Source organism: Myotis davidii, unplaced genomic scaffold, assembly GCF_000327345.1.
Source record: "Myotis davidii unplaced genomic scaffold, ASM32734v1 scaffold175, whole genome shotgun sequence".
Taxonomy (NCBI): Eukaryota; Metazoa; Chordata; class Mammalia; order Chiroptera; family Vespertilionidae; genus Myotis; species Myotis davidii.
Window position 1 is genome coordinate 1,543,637 of NW_006286972.1, and position 12,644 is coordinate 1,556,280.

Here is a 12,644-nt window from a genome sequence, read left to right on the forward strand (position 1 = left end):
CAATCGCACTGTACGTGCGCACCCGCACGTGGTATTTTGTGGAAGAGCCACACTCAAGGGGCCAAAGAACCGCATGTGGCTCGCGAGCCATGGTTTGCCGAGCCACAGTTTGCCGACCACTGGTAAGGCAACAAGGCAGATTTGTCTACTTAATGCACATGACTTTGGGGGCTGCATTTTGCTTTTAGCAACTGCTGGGCAGCGGGACATGGTACTTAATTAGCTGCCTTTGCCGTCATCAGGCCGCAGTCACATTTGATTCAGGAGATCGTTTGTTTCAGTCAGTGCTGAGAGGGCTCCCTGAGGAGAGACGCCCATGCTTTGGTCTAAAGAACCAGGGAGAGAGCCTCCCACCCAAAGCCATGCTCTGCCGGTCAGTCCTGAGCTTCCAAACGACCTTGGGGGAGTCACTGTGCTCCCATTGCTCTCATCTTTTTCCAAGCTCCAGATGGTTTCACCACCCACTGTTTTCACTAATGACAGAGAACACTTCCAAAGCCATTCTAAGTGCTTTTATGTACAGATTTTTCTTTATGTGCAAATGTTTCCTCCAGCTTTATTCTCAAATATAGGTAACCTATTACTGCTATTCCTTTTTTAAAACATATATATTTTATTGATTTTTTACAGAGAAGAAGAGAGAGGGATAGAGAGTTAGAAACATCGACGAGAGAGAAACATCGATCAGCTGCCTCCTGCACACCGCCTACTGGGGATGTGCCCGCAACCAAGGTACATGCCCTTGACCGGAATCGAACCTGGGACCCTTCAGGCTGACAGGCAGACGTTCTATCCACTGAGCCAAACCGGTTAGGGCCTATTCCCTGTTTATAAATGAATAAACTGAGGCTCGGTGATATTAGGAGAATAAAGTTCACACAGCATAAAAGAGGAACTCACAACTTTTATCAGTTGCCCTACAACCTACTATCACTGAAACCACTGTGAATTAAGAACACTCACCAAGAGTTGTTACCTGAAAGGGGGCAAAGTCTATTCATTTAATATATTGCTCAAGATTGCCAACTGCATAGTGGAGTTTTTACCATTTATTGGATAAATTTAAATTCAAGTATTTCCCTCTGGGTAAGACTTTGAAGACTGATTTTGTTTCATTTCTGGTGTTTGTAGAGGGAAAATGCTGTATCAACATTATGCAGTTGGTTATTTGCAACTACAGGTATCACTTATTTTCTCTGCAAAAGGCAGCAAAGCATAGAGAGCTATTGTTCTGCCTACCTTTTGGGCAGTGTGAATTCATAAAGAGTATGTGTGAGGTAATTTGTCATATTTTTTTCCTATTTTTGTCAGCTTGGTGCAAAGGCATAAAAAGGCTTTCTTCTCGTTACCTGTAAGATTTTTCTTCTTCCTCTTTTTGCAAGAAAGGATGTCGACACTAGAAATTCTGCTCATCTTGAGTTACTATGCGTTAAGGAGGCAAGGCTTGCACCCATGGCACTCTCAGATGGAATCCTATTACACTCAGGGGGTACCATCGCCCTCTGAAATTGTCATCCGTCATGGGTGTGTTCATCCTAACATTTTACATTTTGGAGGCAGCTGCATGTTGTGTTCTGACCAGCAGCAGCCCACCAGAATTCTTCCAAGAAAATGGGATAAACATCACTCTGTGTGTGCATAATTCTTCCTTCCACAACATTATCAATAGGACATTTTATTTCCCCAAATTGCGCAACTGAATGGAGTTGTACAGCAGCCTGTTGCCTCAATAGTCACAGGCAGGCAGGTCACACTTCCTCATTGATGGACCACATTCAGATATGTGCTGTGTCAACGAAACATGACAACAGGTAAAAATCATTATAACTAAATTGGCATTTGAGTTCTCATCTTATTATCTGATTTTTAATTTACTGTCATACAAAGTGTGACTAGAAAGTGATCACTGAATCAATCCATGGAACGATACCTGATTTGTATTCTGTGAAAATAAATTCTAACATATTCAAAGTGCAACTTGTTTTTTCTAAGCAAATATATATCCACACGATACATATTTATTTAGAACACACAAAATGTCAGGTTTTTCATGTTTATATAGAGGATTAGTCTGCATTTAGTGACATATCATCAATCACTGAGTTGGTCAGGCCTTGTACCTCCCACTAAGTTATCAGATTGGCTTCATGTCCTCTCATGGTCTAGAGCAGCAGTTCTCAACCTGTGGGTCGCAACCCCTTTGGCGGTCGAACGACCCTTTCACAGGGGTTGCCTAAGACCCACCTGCATATCAGATATTTACGTTACAATTCATAACAGTAGCAACATTACAGTTATGAAGTAGCAACGAAAATAATTTTATGGTTGGGTCACAACATGAGGAACTGTATTTAAAGGGCCAGAAGGTTGAGAACCACTGGCTAGAGTGTGGAAGGTCAGACAGGTAATTTAGGAACTTGAATAAAGTCATAAATAATAATGTCGTAGGTAAAAGATAATGTATGGCAGCATATAAGAGAGAATTTAATCCAGATATTGAGGGTAAGAAAAGGCTCACCCCAAAATATGGTTTTAAAACTTCACAAGGTCACAGAGCAATGAATAGCTTCCATTCTCCCATCCTGAAAGCTTCAGATTTTCAGGAGCTGGTGGGGAGCAGCAGAAAGAGTCCAGCACATGAATTTTTAAATGCCGGCTCATTAAAACTAGTAGCCATGTGAATTCTGAAAAAAGTTCCCTAATTCTGAGCCTCAGTTTCTTAATCTATAAAAACTAGAGTAATAATACTTAGGTCATGAGAGCTACTCTGAAGATTAATAAACTAATATAACCTAAGCATCTGGAACAGGAAAAGGATAAATAAATGGTAGTTCCCATGGCTTTCGTAATCCTTGCCACCACCAAACAGACCTTCTCTTATAATACCCAACTCTGATTTCTATCTAAGGTAGTCCCTAAACCCTGGAATATATGACCAGATATGATTGGGTACAATCAGGATACCTGAAGATGGAGCCTCACCTCAGCTGCTCTGTTATGGCAATGTACGCAATTCACACTGAATTAAAAGACCAGCACTTTTATATTTTATCATAATAATAAAAGGCCAAGAGGCGTCAGGACCGAAACTACCAAATGACCAAATGACCCATCACTATGAGGTGCATGGAGCACCTCTCAGGCCCTCCTCCACGGCCCACAGGCTCTGATCTAGCAGCTGGTGGGCAGGTGGGGCAGTGTGCGGGTGGGCGGGGCTGCGCAATTGCGGGCACTGGGCCTCTAGTATAATATAAAACACAAGAAGAAAATAAAGCTATTTACTATTCCTACCACCACAGGAAGTGTCTTCAAGCTTATTAGGGAAGGACAGATTAATTTTCATAGGGGTGAAGGAATTTTGAAAGGATAAGGGGCACTTGAAGGAAATAGATGTAGAACAATTTTCAGGAAGCTGATCAAGTAACTGGTGTAGAACATAGAATATTTCTGTCCTTATTTATAGAAATAAGTTACTGAGACTTTTTCCTAAAAACTTAATCTATGCCTTCCTAAAAACAAATTATGATTTTGACGTTAGACTTAATTTGCAAAGACAATTTTGATAGAATTGAATATAGATTTGACTGAGAAAAGTTTTAGACATTTAATAACATAAAGTTTGCTTTTAATAACATAACCCATAAAATGGAAGTGTATGTAAGTTTCTGAGAATCACTGACTTTCTTCTTATATTAAAATCATTTGTTAAGCCCTAGCGGGCTTGGCTCAGTGGATAGAGCATCAGCCGGCAGACTGAAGGGTCCCAGGTTCGATTCCAGCCAAGGGCACATGCCTGGGTTGTGGGCTCAATCCCCAGTAGGGGGTGTGCAGGAGGCAGCCAATCAATGATTCTCTCTCATCATTGGTGTTTCTATCTCTCTCTCCCTCTCCTTTCCTCTCTGAAATCAATAAATATATTTTTTAAAAATCATTTGTTAAATTTAAATTAAGTTCATATATTTTTAACATTGTTAGTTATTTATCTTTATGTCATTACTAAAACAAAAATAAGACTCCCACAGACTTTGGTTTGCTTAATATGCTCCATCCCAGAAGTGTTCTTTTCCTGAGCACTAAGAAAATTTAAATTTAATTATTTTAAATGTTTTTACCAATGCCAAAGGCCTTTCAAAATGCATTATGTTTCTGTCAGTATTTGCATAGCCTCATATGTTTTATTCAGAATGCTCAGCTACTTAATGAGCATAGAACCTCAAATGCCATTTGAAAATATGAAACCTTTATCTTTTAACTTCGTTTTGCTTTCATGCATAACATGACTCTAAAATCACAGTTGTGATATTTAGTAGCTGTCTTTGCAAAACTCCAGGCAATACATCTTTCACATTTCATTGAGAAGAAAATAACCTTAATCCCACCAGGATCTTCATTATTAGTTCTTCCTCTGGACTTTTCCCCACGGGGATTTTGAGTTGGTCAGATGTCTCTCTGACGAATCCCTAGACAGACCTGCATCTTACAAAGGCAAGCTGGGAGAGCAAAAATCTATTTTTGAGGAAGGGGATTAAATCTTACTTCTTGTCATCTGGCTCACTGTGTCCAATCCAGTCATTACTGCTTTCTATTCAATATGGTACAATTATTCTCTTACTCATGTCGTAGCTTACCTTCACTTTCAATAGTCTAACAATAATTAGCCACTCAACTGCACTCTCTATTCCCTTGAATTCTACTAATTCTAAAGACTATTGTAGAAACCACATCTTTACACTGGATCCTCTCTCTAGGGAATGCCAATTCAATTTCATCAGCAGCAAAAATTGAAATAGCCTATTCCATATTCATCACAGATGTTTATCTTCCGTGGACAAGAGCGGCTGAGTGAAACGTTTGAGAATCAATTGGATGAGAAATTGTTTATTTCTTGAATTGGCCCAATTCTCATTTTTAAGCATAGTGAGGCTTTAGTCTTCAGGTAGTTGCTTTTGTGATAAAAAATGTCAAAAATGGCAAAATGATTCCGAAGTCACACAGTCTGTCATAAATGGTTCTCAATACTGTAACAACTCAAATGTTTATTCAAAATCTTTTCTCTATGGAATGACTAATTATCATCATTATTTGGTATCTTCTCACCTATATCCCTTGTTTCAGTGCTAAGAATTTGTTCTTTCTATAAAAAACCAGCTGTCTTATTTCTAGAAAAATACTGAATTATTTTGTTTCACTTGTGTTGGGCATGACCAATAAATGTATGAAATCTACCAATAAAAGTATGCAAATGTACGAACTTACCTTTTGCCTTACTGACCTATTCTTATGTTATATGAAAAAGTTACCCTTACCTCTCTAGCAATGCTGAGCAACATGGCTTTTTACAAACTGGCCATTTCCTTTCTTATATCTTTGTTTTGAAAGCACAAGTTCATCTGTCTAGAAGTGCTTACCTTTTTTCACTGTCCATTTGCAAATAAAGTTCTTTCAAAGTTCTGTTCAAATTTCATGTTTATGAGGTTTTCTCCAAACATTTTTTCTAGACACACACACACACACACACACACACACACACACACACACACGCGCGCGCACACGCACACACTGCACTGTTTTCTCTCTTCCTGGCCCTCCAATAGCACATCATGTATTAGTTCATCAAATTAGAATGTTTTGCCTACACTCTCTTTTCTTATTTTAGAAGATCCTGGAGGTCAGGGTACATCCTTTATTCATCTTTGATAATCCAGCTCAGTACTGCCATGGTTATGGCACACACTATGTATTTGTTAATAATTGATTGCATAGTATATGCTGACTTCTGTAAAATTATTCCTAAATTCTGGAAAATAACTACTATTTTTCTATATTGAAAACATTATCTGTGACCATAATGACTTAAGTAGAATATTCTATTTTGAATGGACATATGTTAAATAGACTTACCGTGGTGATCAAACCATTACCTTATACACCTGAAACTAATACAATGTTATATGCCAATTATATCTTCATTAAAAAGGTAGATATGCTATTGTAAAACTTTAATTTTTAAGGTTTTCCATGAGATACAAGTAAATTTTAAGGTTACTAATCACAAAAGGAATAAAGGGGGGGGGTCAATTTATTTGTAAAAATTAACTCATCCAGGTAAAATAAGGTTTTTTAACTAAAAGGTAAAAAGAAAGTTGGCTCTTGTTATCTCTTCAAAATGAGTCTCAATGTTTAGTCTGCAAAACAGAGCAGAGTTGAACTAAAGAGAATTAAGGGTGAAACATGTGTACTCCGATCATTTCAGAGGGTGACTAGGGCGAGCACTCAGCGACCATGATATGCGTTCCAGACCTCACCAGTTACCAACAGTCTAGAATGACCCAAATTGTACTCTTTTTAGCTCATGGTAAGCTGAGCCAAGATATTTTCTATTTTTAAACAGACAAAAATAGAAGCCAATTTATAAAGTTGTTCATTTATGAGACAAAACATCCATTGTGTTTATTGCTTTCTTCCTTATTACTTTTCTGATAACCACAAAGATTTAATTTTCTGTTAAGATGATTAAAATGATTTTGCTAGGAATGTGCCTAGATGCTTGGAATAGAGAAAGCATAGCTTCTGAGTTCCAAAATAGCTATATTTGAAAGCATGTGCATGAAAGAACTTTCGTAAGCATTCTTGGACTGATATTTTTTCTCTCAAGCCCTCCACCCACACCCAACTTAAAAAAAAAACAACAACTTTGGGTGGAGTTAAGAACTCTTTTCAAATCTTAAACAATAACTGGAAATCCTGAAAATGTATTCTCCTTTATCCAGTGGGGAAAACATTTTAAAGTACCTCCTCCTTTTTCCCCCTAAGAATTGTTTAGCAAGGGATTTACTTAGGGGTTTCTATTTTGAACAGAAAATTCAGTGTTAACTGCCTGAAACATAATGCCATCTGTCTCAAAGACAAAATCTCCCCCCCCCAATATTACAAGTACATGGCCCTAATAACCCAAATAAATATATCAATTCAACTACTTCTTTACTTTAATTAAGTGGTGAAATTAGTGACTTAGAATATGTACCATTAAAATGTGAATATGATTGCAAATTAAAACATATCAAGCATGCCTAAGCTTAACTTTTAAGTATTCTGATTAATAAATTATATCTCACATATATATTTACCAGGGTGGCGGGAGCTATCAGATGAGAGACAAGGGCACAGAGCACGGGGTAGTTAGTGGACAGGGAAATGGGCCAGGAACCAGAGGACCAAAGAACCACAGAATCACTCTGATGTCAGCTTCCTCAAGTGTATACCACCTGCTGGGACCACTCACACATCTACCCAGAACAGCAGTATCTGGCATGTGGAGACCACTCGAAAATAAAATTGGAACTTATTCATAATGTAGTTTAAATGTGAAGTGATATATAAATGTGCAACATCATTCATTATTTACTTATATTTAGGGTATTCTGAACTAATTCCTATAACTATCATCCTGAGCATTCCCTAATGTAAGAAGGAAACGTCATCTCTTTTCTCCAAATCTTCCATGAAAAAAAAATTCAAACATTTTATTTAGAGTTTATATGCATTTCAAAAATGCTAAAGTTCCATCCCTCGATCTTTATTACAGCCTGACCTTTCTTACATAACCATGACATTCTTCAAGAGGACCCAGAAGTCTGCTGCTTGTTGGTCTCATTCAGAGAGACAGGATCTCCAGTATCAGCCCCAACATTGAGTCTAGAAAGTTTATGTTATACCAGGTTTTCTATTTTCAGGAAAGGGATGTTGAGTTATATGCCGTCGCAGGGGACAACCTTTAGTTTAGTGCCTAATCTTTCCAGGTTCCAAGTAAGCTCTCATAGGGCCTGAGTGAAGCCACAACAGGACAGAATCTAAATCATCCTGATGTTTACTTGATGAATAAAAACTAAGGAGAACAAAGGCTAGACTCTTGCAGCTATCTGAAAAACACATGCGATTCTGGCTCAGAAAAGTCTTACCTTCCTAATTCTTTCCCTCTAATTTCCCACCATGACGGTCTGTGCAGAGAAACTGAGAGCTGTATGCTTTTCAGACATACAACCCTGAAGGCAGTTCCTGCTTCTCCATTTCCCGTTGACTAGATACAGTGGTTCTCAACCTTCCGAATGCCGCGACCCTTTAATACAGTTCCTCGTGTTGTGGTGACCCCCAATTTCATTGTTACAAATTGAACATAATGAAAGCATAGTGATTAATCACAAAAACAATATGTAATTATATATGTGTTGTCCGATGGTCTTAGGCGACCCCTGTGAAAAGGTCACTAGAAGCATCTCTAAAATAAAATGTTAGTTCGTTATGGAGAAATGCTTAACACAGGCGAAGTGTGTATGTCTCATTGCTTTCCGTAGTTGGTTATTACTTTACATTGCCGATGCCTAGGCTATCTTGGCTCTAAACTTGGTTCCTGAGTTGCTTTATATGCATTACATAGAAAATTGACATTTCATATCTCAGATGTTTTTATTCATAATGTCTCTTTTCCAGGATATTTACTGAATGAGTTAGACAAATAGATGGATGGCAAAATAAGGTGGCTATAATTACATGACAAATTCTAACTTATAAACGTTGTAACAAAGCAGGCAGCATAATTTACAATGTTGAAAAAAAGATCAGTAATATGAATAAGGTCTACTTTAAACACTGTTATTATTTTAAAACACAAATTAAGCAACAATCAAGGCAATTTATTTTATATATTAACTTATACATGTTGTCCAGTAATATAACATACTAGAGAGTGAGGAGGGTTTAGTATCTCCAGTACAGATTATATGTCAACAACCACTCTTAAAAATTTCTTGCCCATGCCTATAACAGTACATTTTGAAACCATATCTGGGCATGGGAAAGGGCATCAATATTGCCAAATCTGACCACTACTCACGAGAGGATATTCCCAATATAGGCGTAGTAGGAGCAACAATAGGGCGTGGTCCCATCACAACAGTAAGATCTGCAGTCTTTGCCACACTGAGCAAGACAATTGTCTAAAAAACAAAAACAACATATCCAGTTACAGTTCTGAAAGCACAGCTTCATGAAAAATTTTCCCATTTCATACCTTAACCATTCCTCGGTGGATTTAGGTTTTTGTGTAACGTACTCAGAATGGTAAAACATTTGTAAACATCTGAACTAATCTTCCTTCTCTGTTAGATATAAAGCTAGGAAAGGCAAAGACCATTCTTTGAATCACCTGCATTCAGCACCATAGTTGGTGGTCAGAACTGAATAAGACCACAAAGGGAGGAATGAATGACCTAACTAAACAGTCATTCAATTTGTTAACTGAGTTCTCATAATAATTCTTAAATGGTCGAGTCTTTTGACTTTAGGGTATTACTTCAACTTCATTTAATGGAAAATGTCATTGACATGAATAATGTCAACTGGAAATAATTTTAAAATAATGTACAATGATCACGATTTGCTTACATATGGTAACACAAATAAGTCTGCATATCTTGTCAACGTATTTGGATTAGAAAATACGAAATTTCCCTAGATAATTAACTTGTGGAAAAATTAAGAGTTTAATGTCAGGTTGAAGAATCAATAAACTATGAAACAGCACTCTGTGATGGGGGGAAGGTATTTTCTGATTAAAAAGGACATGTTGGAGTTAACAAAACCAAATTACTATCTTTTTTGCCATATGTTTTTGGTAAGGAGAATTATACCAAAAATGTTGAATAGAAATTACCCTGGCTTTTAAAAATTCTTTATTCCATCTAAATAATTTATGTTTAACAGGTTAAGGTTACCATTTAGTTATGGTTAGTGGTATACATTATAATGGATATATGAGCTTCAGGTATAGTATTAGGAAAACATGAAGTACAGCCTGATAATTTAAGTTAGATGTTCAAAATTCACAAAATAAGTCATTTCCAACTCAATCTCTGAAGGTAATAACAATTTTCTAAATTATGTAAGGCTTTTGCTTTCTTGCTCAAGTCACATAAAAATATAAGGTGTTATATTTAGGTCTACATGCCCAATTGATTTATCTGGAAAGAAAAATTTTGCTTTTGCTTTTAAATCAACTCCTTGCCAAGATGAACTTTTACAAAAGGACGTGACCAAAAAAGTAGCAAAGTTCATTCACCTTTACCAATAATGTGTGGCCTTTGTGGAACAAGATAAAAAAAAGTTCACATTTTCTTTCCCCCAACTTTATTTCTAACTTCTAAATTAACAAACTTGAATGTCTTCCTCTGGGATGGGGTAAAAAGAAATGAGGGGGATAGTTTCCTTTGTAAGATGCAGTAACTCTGCTTAAATTTACTTGAAAATGTTGAAGATAGAAACACAATCTAATGATTTATTGACTGTATGCTTTTTGCAGAACGCATCAAACTTTTAAAGGCTATTTATTTTCTCATTTTCCCGGTGAATGTTTACTGCTCTCATTTTTTGTGTGCTGTTTAATTAATTCAAATATTTAGGAATGTTTTGCTTCATGATCTTAAAAACTATAAAAGACATTGAGATACAGGCAGAGCTGATATCCTCATTTGTTCTGCGGGAGGATAACCGATATGTAAGCAGCTTTATGAGGTGCCCTTTCAGTGAAATCCAGGACAGGGATCTTACTAAGCACTCCATGAATATCAAAGACACAACTACTACTATTGCCCTCAATTACTCTTAATGTAGGGACATGCTGATATCAAAATATTTTGAGCCAATGTGACAGGAAACCAAGCCCAAGATCTTGTAGCCAAGAAACTGGCTTTTACCTGCAGCAAACATCTCCATCATGTCACACATTGTTCATGATTTTTATGGCATTTTCCAGTGCTCCTACTTCCCAGAATTAAACGACTGAAAAGGGCAGATTTAATAGCTCGGCAAATACATTCACAACCATGGCATTTCCAGACCGAGGTTCCAACAACACCTCAAAGCTTATTTTGATATGTTAGTTGCTTTCTCCACTTTATTTGAGACTAATTCTACAAAGATCAGAGTCTGAACAATACAGGAGCATTTTCTCACTTTAAAAAAAAAAGGAACATTTTTATTGTTTTCAGAAAACAAATAATATTGCTTCTCATATTCAAGGTAATATCCTTGAAAATCAGCCAATGCAAACTTAGTTAAAGACATGAAGATCTGGACGAAGGTTTCCCACCCCCACCCCACCTTAAGGAATGTGTCCTACAGGAAAAACAGCATCTGGCAGCAAAGATTTGCTCAGAACAAGGTTCTTATAAGCTACAGCTAAGGATAAGAGAGGAAGGAAAAGGAGGGGACAGAAGTCATTCTAGCTGAGACTGCAAAGGCAAAACCTTGGCCAAATCCTGTCTTTGTAGCCTGTACTGGGTGTTGAATAATAATGTAAACACTTCATTGGGTCTCATTCCAGAAGTGGCTCCACAATACAGCATGATGCTTCAGATATAGAAACTTGCTCGTATCTCCTTAACAAATGGGCCAGGAATTTAATGCATTTGCTTTGGGGTTATAATTCAGGTTATGGACAGCACATCTACTTATGTTTTTGTCCCATTAAAACAATTCATTTAACAGGGCGTCTGAACTAGTCTTACTTCTGTAGTGTCCCCTTATCTCATCTCAATCCTCACTTCCAGCCATAACTCTTACTTCCAACCAAACTGAATTATCTATTTTTCCGAAGACACAACTCGTCGTTTTTGCCTTTGTGCATACTATGTCCTAATACTCCATCTCCAAGACCTCCCTACCTTTCAAAGGCCTAGTTCCTAAAAGTCCTACTCAATTCAGTTTTTCTGAACAAATATTGATTGTGTTCCACTTATGGGCCAAGCGTTTTGCTAGTCTCTGAGACTATTAAGGTGAGCAAAATAGACGTCATTTTCATGGAGCTTACACTCCGAGGCCAGCAATAAGGCCCTCTCCTTTGAACACCGACAGCACATGATTGTACCTCTCCTGTGACCCATTTGGGTAATGGGCACACTATCTCCTAGCCAAGACTCAGAGGAAGACCTCTGTCCCTCACCACATCTCACTCAGCAAATATTAGATGAACAAATATGGAAGCCTCTGATATAAAAAACCTCTGCTATAAAGAGTTCAGGAATTAACACCAAAGAACACATTAACTAAATATTTCTTATCAAAGACAATAAGTCAACTTAGTATTTTTGGCTTCAGATTGTGTATTTTGTAGCTTAGCAGGGAGGGATGTGGAAAGAGAGAAGAAATGGATGGAGAGAAAACTTTCTGAACTAACCAACCAGCTCTGCGGGAAGGGAACCTGGGGATGGGAACCAAGAGAAGGAAAAGTGTGCAAATTAGAAGCTTTCTCTTCACCACAAAGTATAGAATAAGACAAAAGAATAAGAAAAAGCTGTCATCAATGGTGTGGTTGAGTAAGAGCAAATGAGGTTATTACAGTTGCATTTGCTGTGTTCGATTTTCTTATTTTTGTATTCTCTTGATAAAGACAAGGGGTAGGAAAGAGCTATCATTACTTCAAAGAAACGAATAAAGAGATAAAACAAATATGAATGCAGTTGATTCTGTTAGTCCCTCAAGTTCTGAAACCTTGTATGATTTAAGTAAAAGAAATAAGTGTAAATAGATTAGAATGTGAATTCTCCTCATTAAACAGGAAGTGCTTTTCCTCCTTTTATAAATTTCTTCAT

The 12,644-nt window shown here is 37.3% G+C and overlaps 1 protein-coding gene across 1 annotated transcript in view; it reads right to left on the reverse strand.

Annotated features, from left to right (window-relative positions):
- CYYR1 (cysteine/tyrosine-rich 1) overlaps nt 1–12,644 on the reverse strand; it is an 86,600-nt gene that overhangs the window by 71,203 nt on the left and 2,753 nt on the right. The window contains exon 3 of the mRNA XM_006758778.2: nt 8,891–8,993. Coding sequence (XP_006758841.1) covers nt 8,891–8,993 — 103 coding nt within the window. The remainder of the gene's footprint in view (nt 1–8,890; nt 8,994–12,644) is intronic.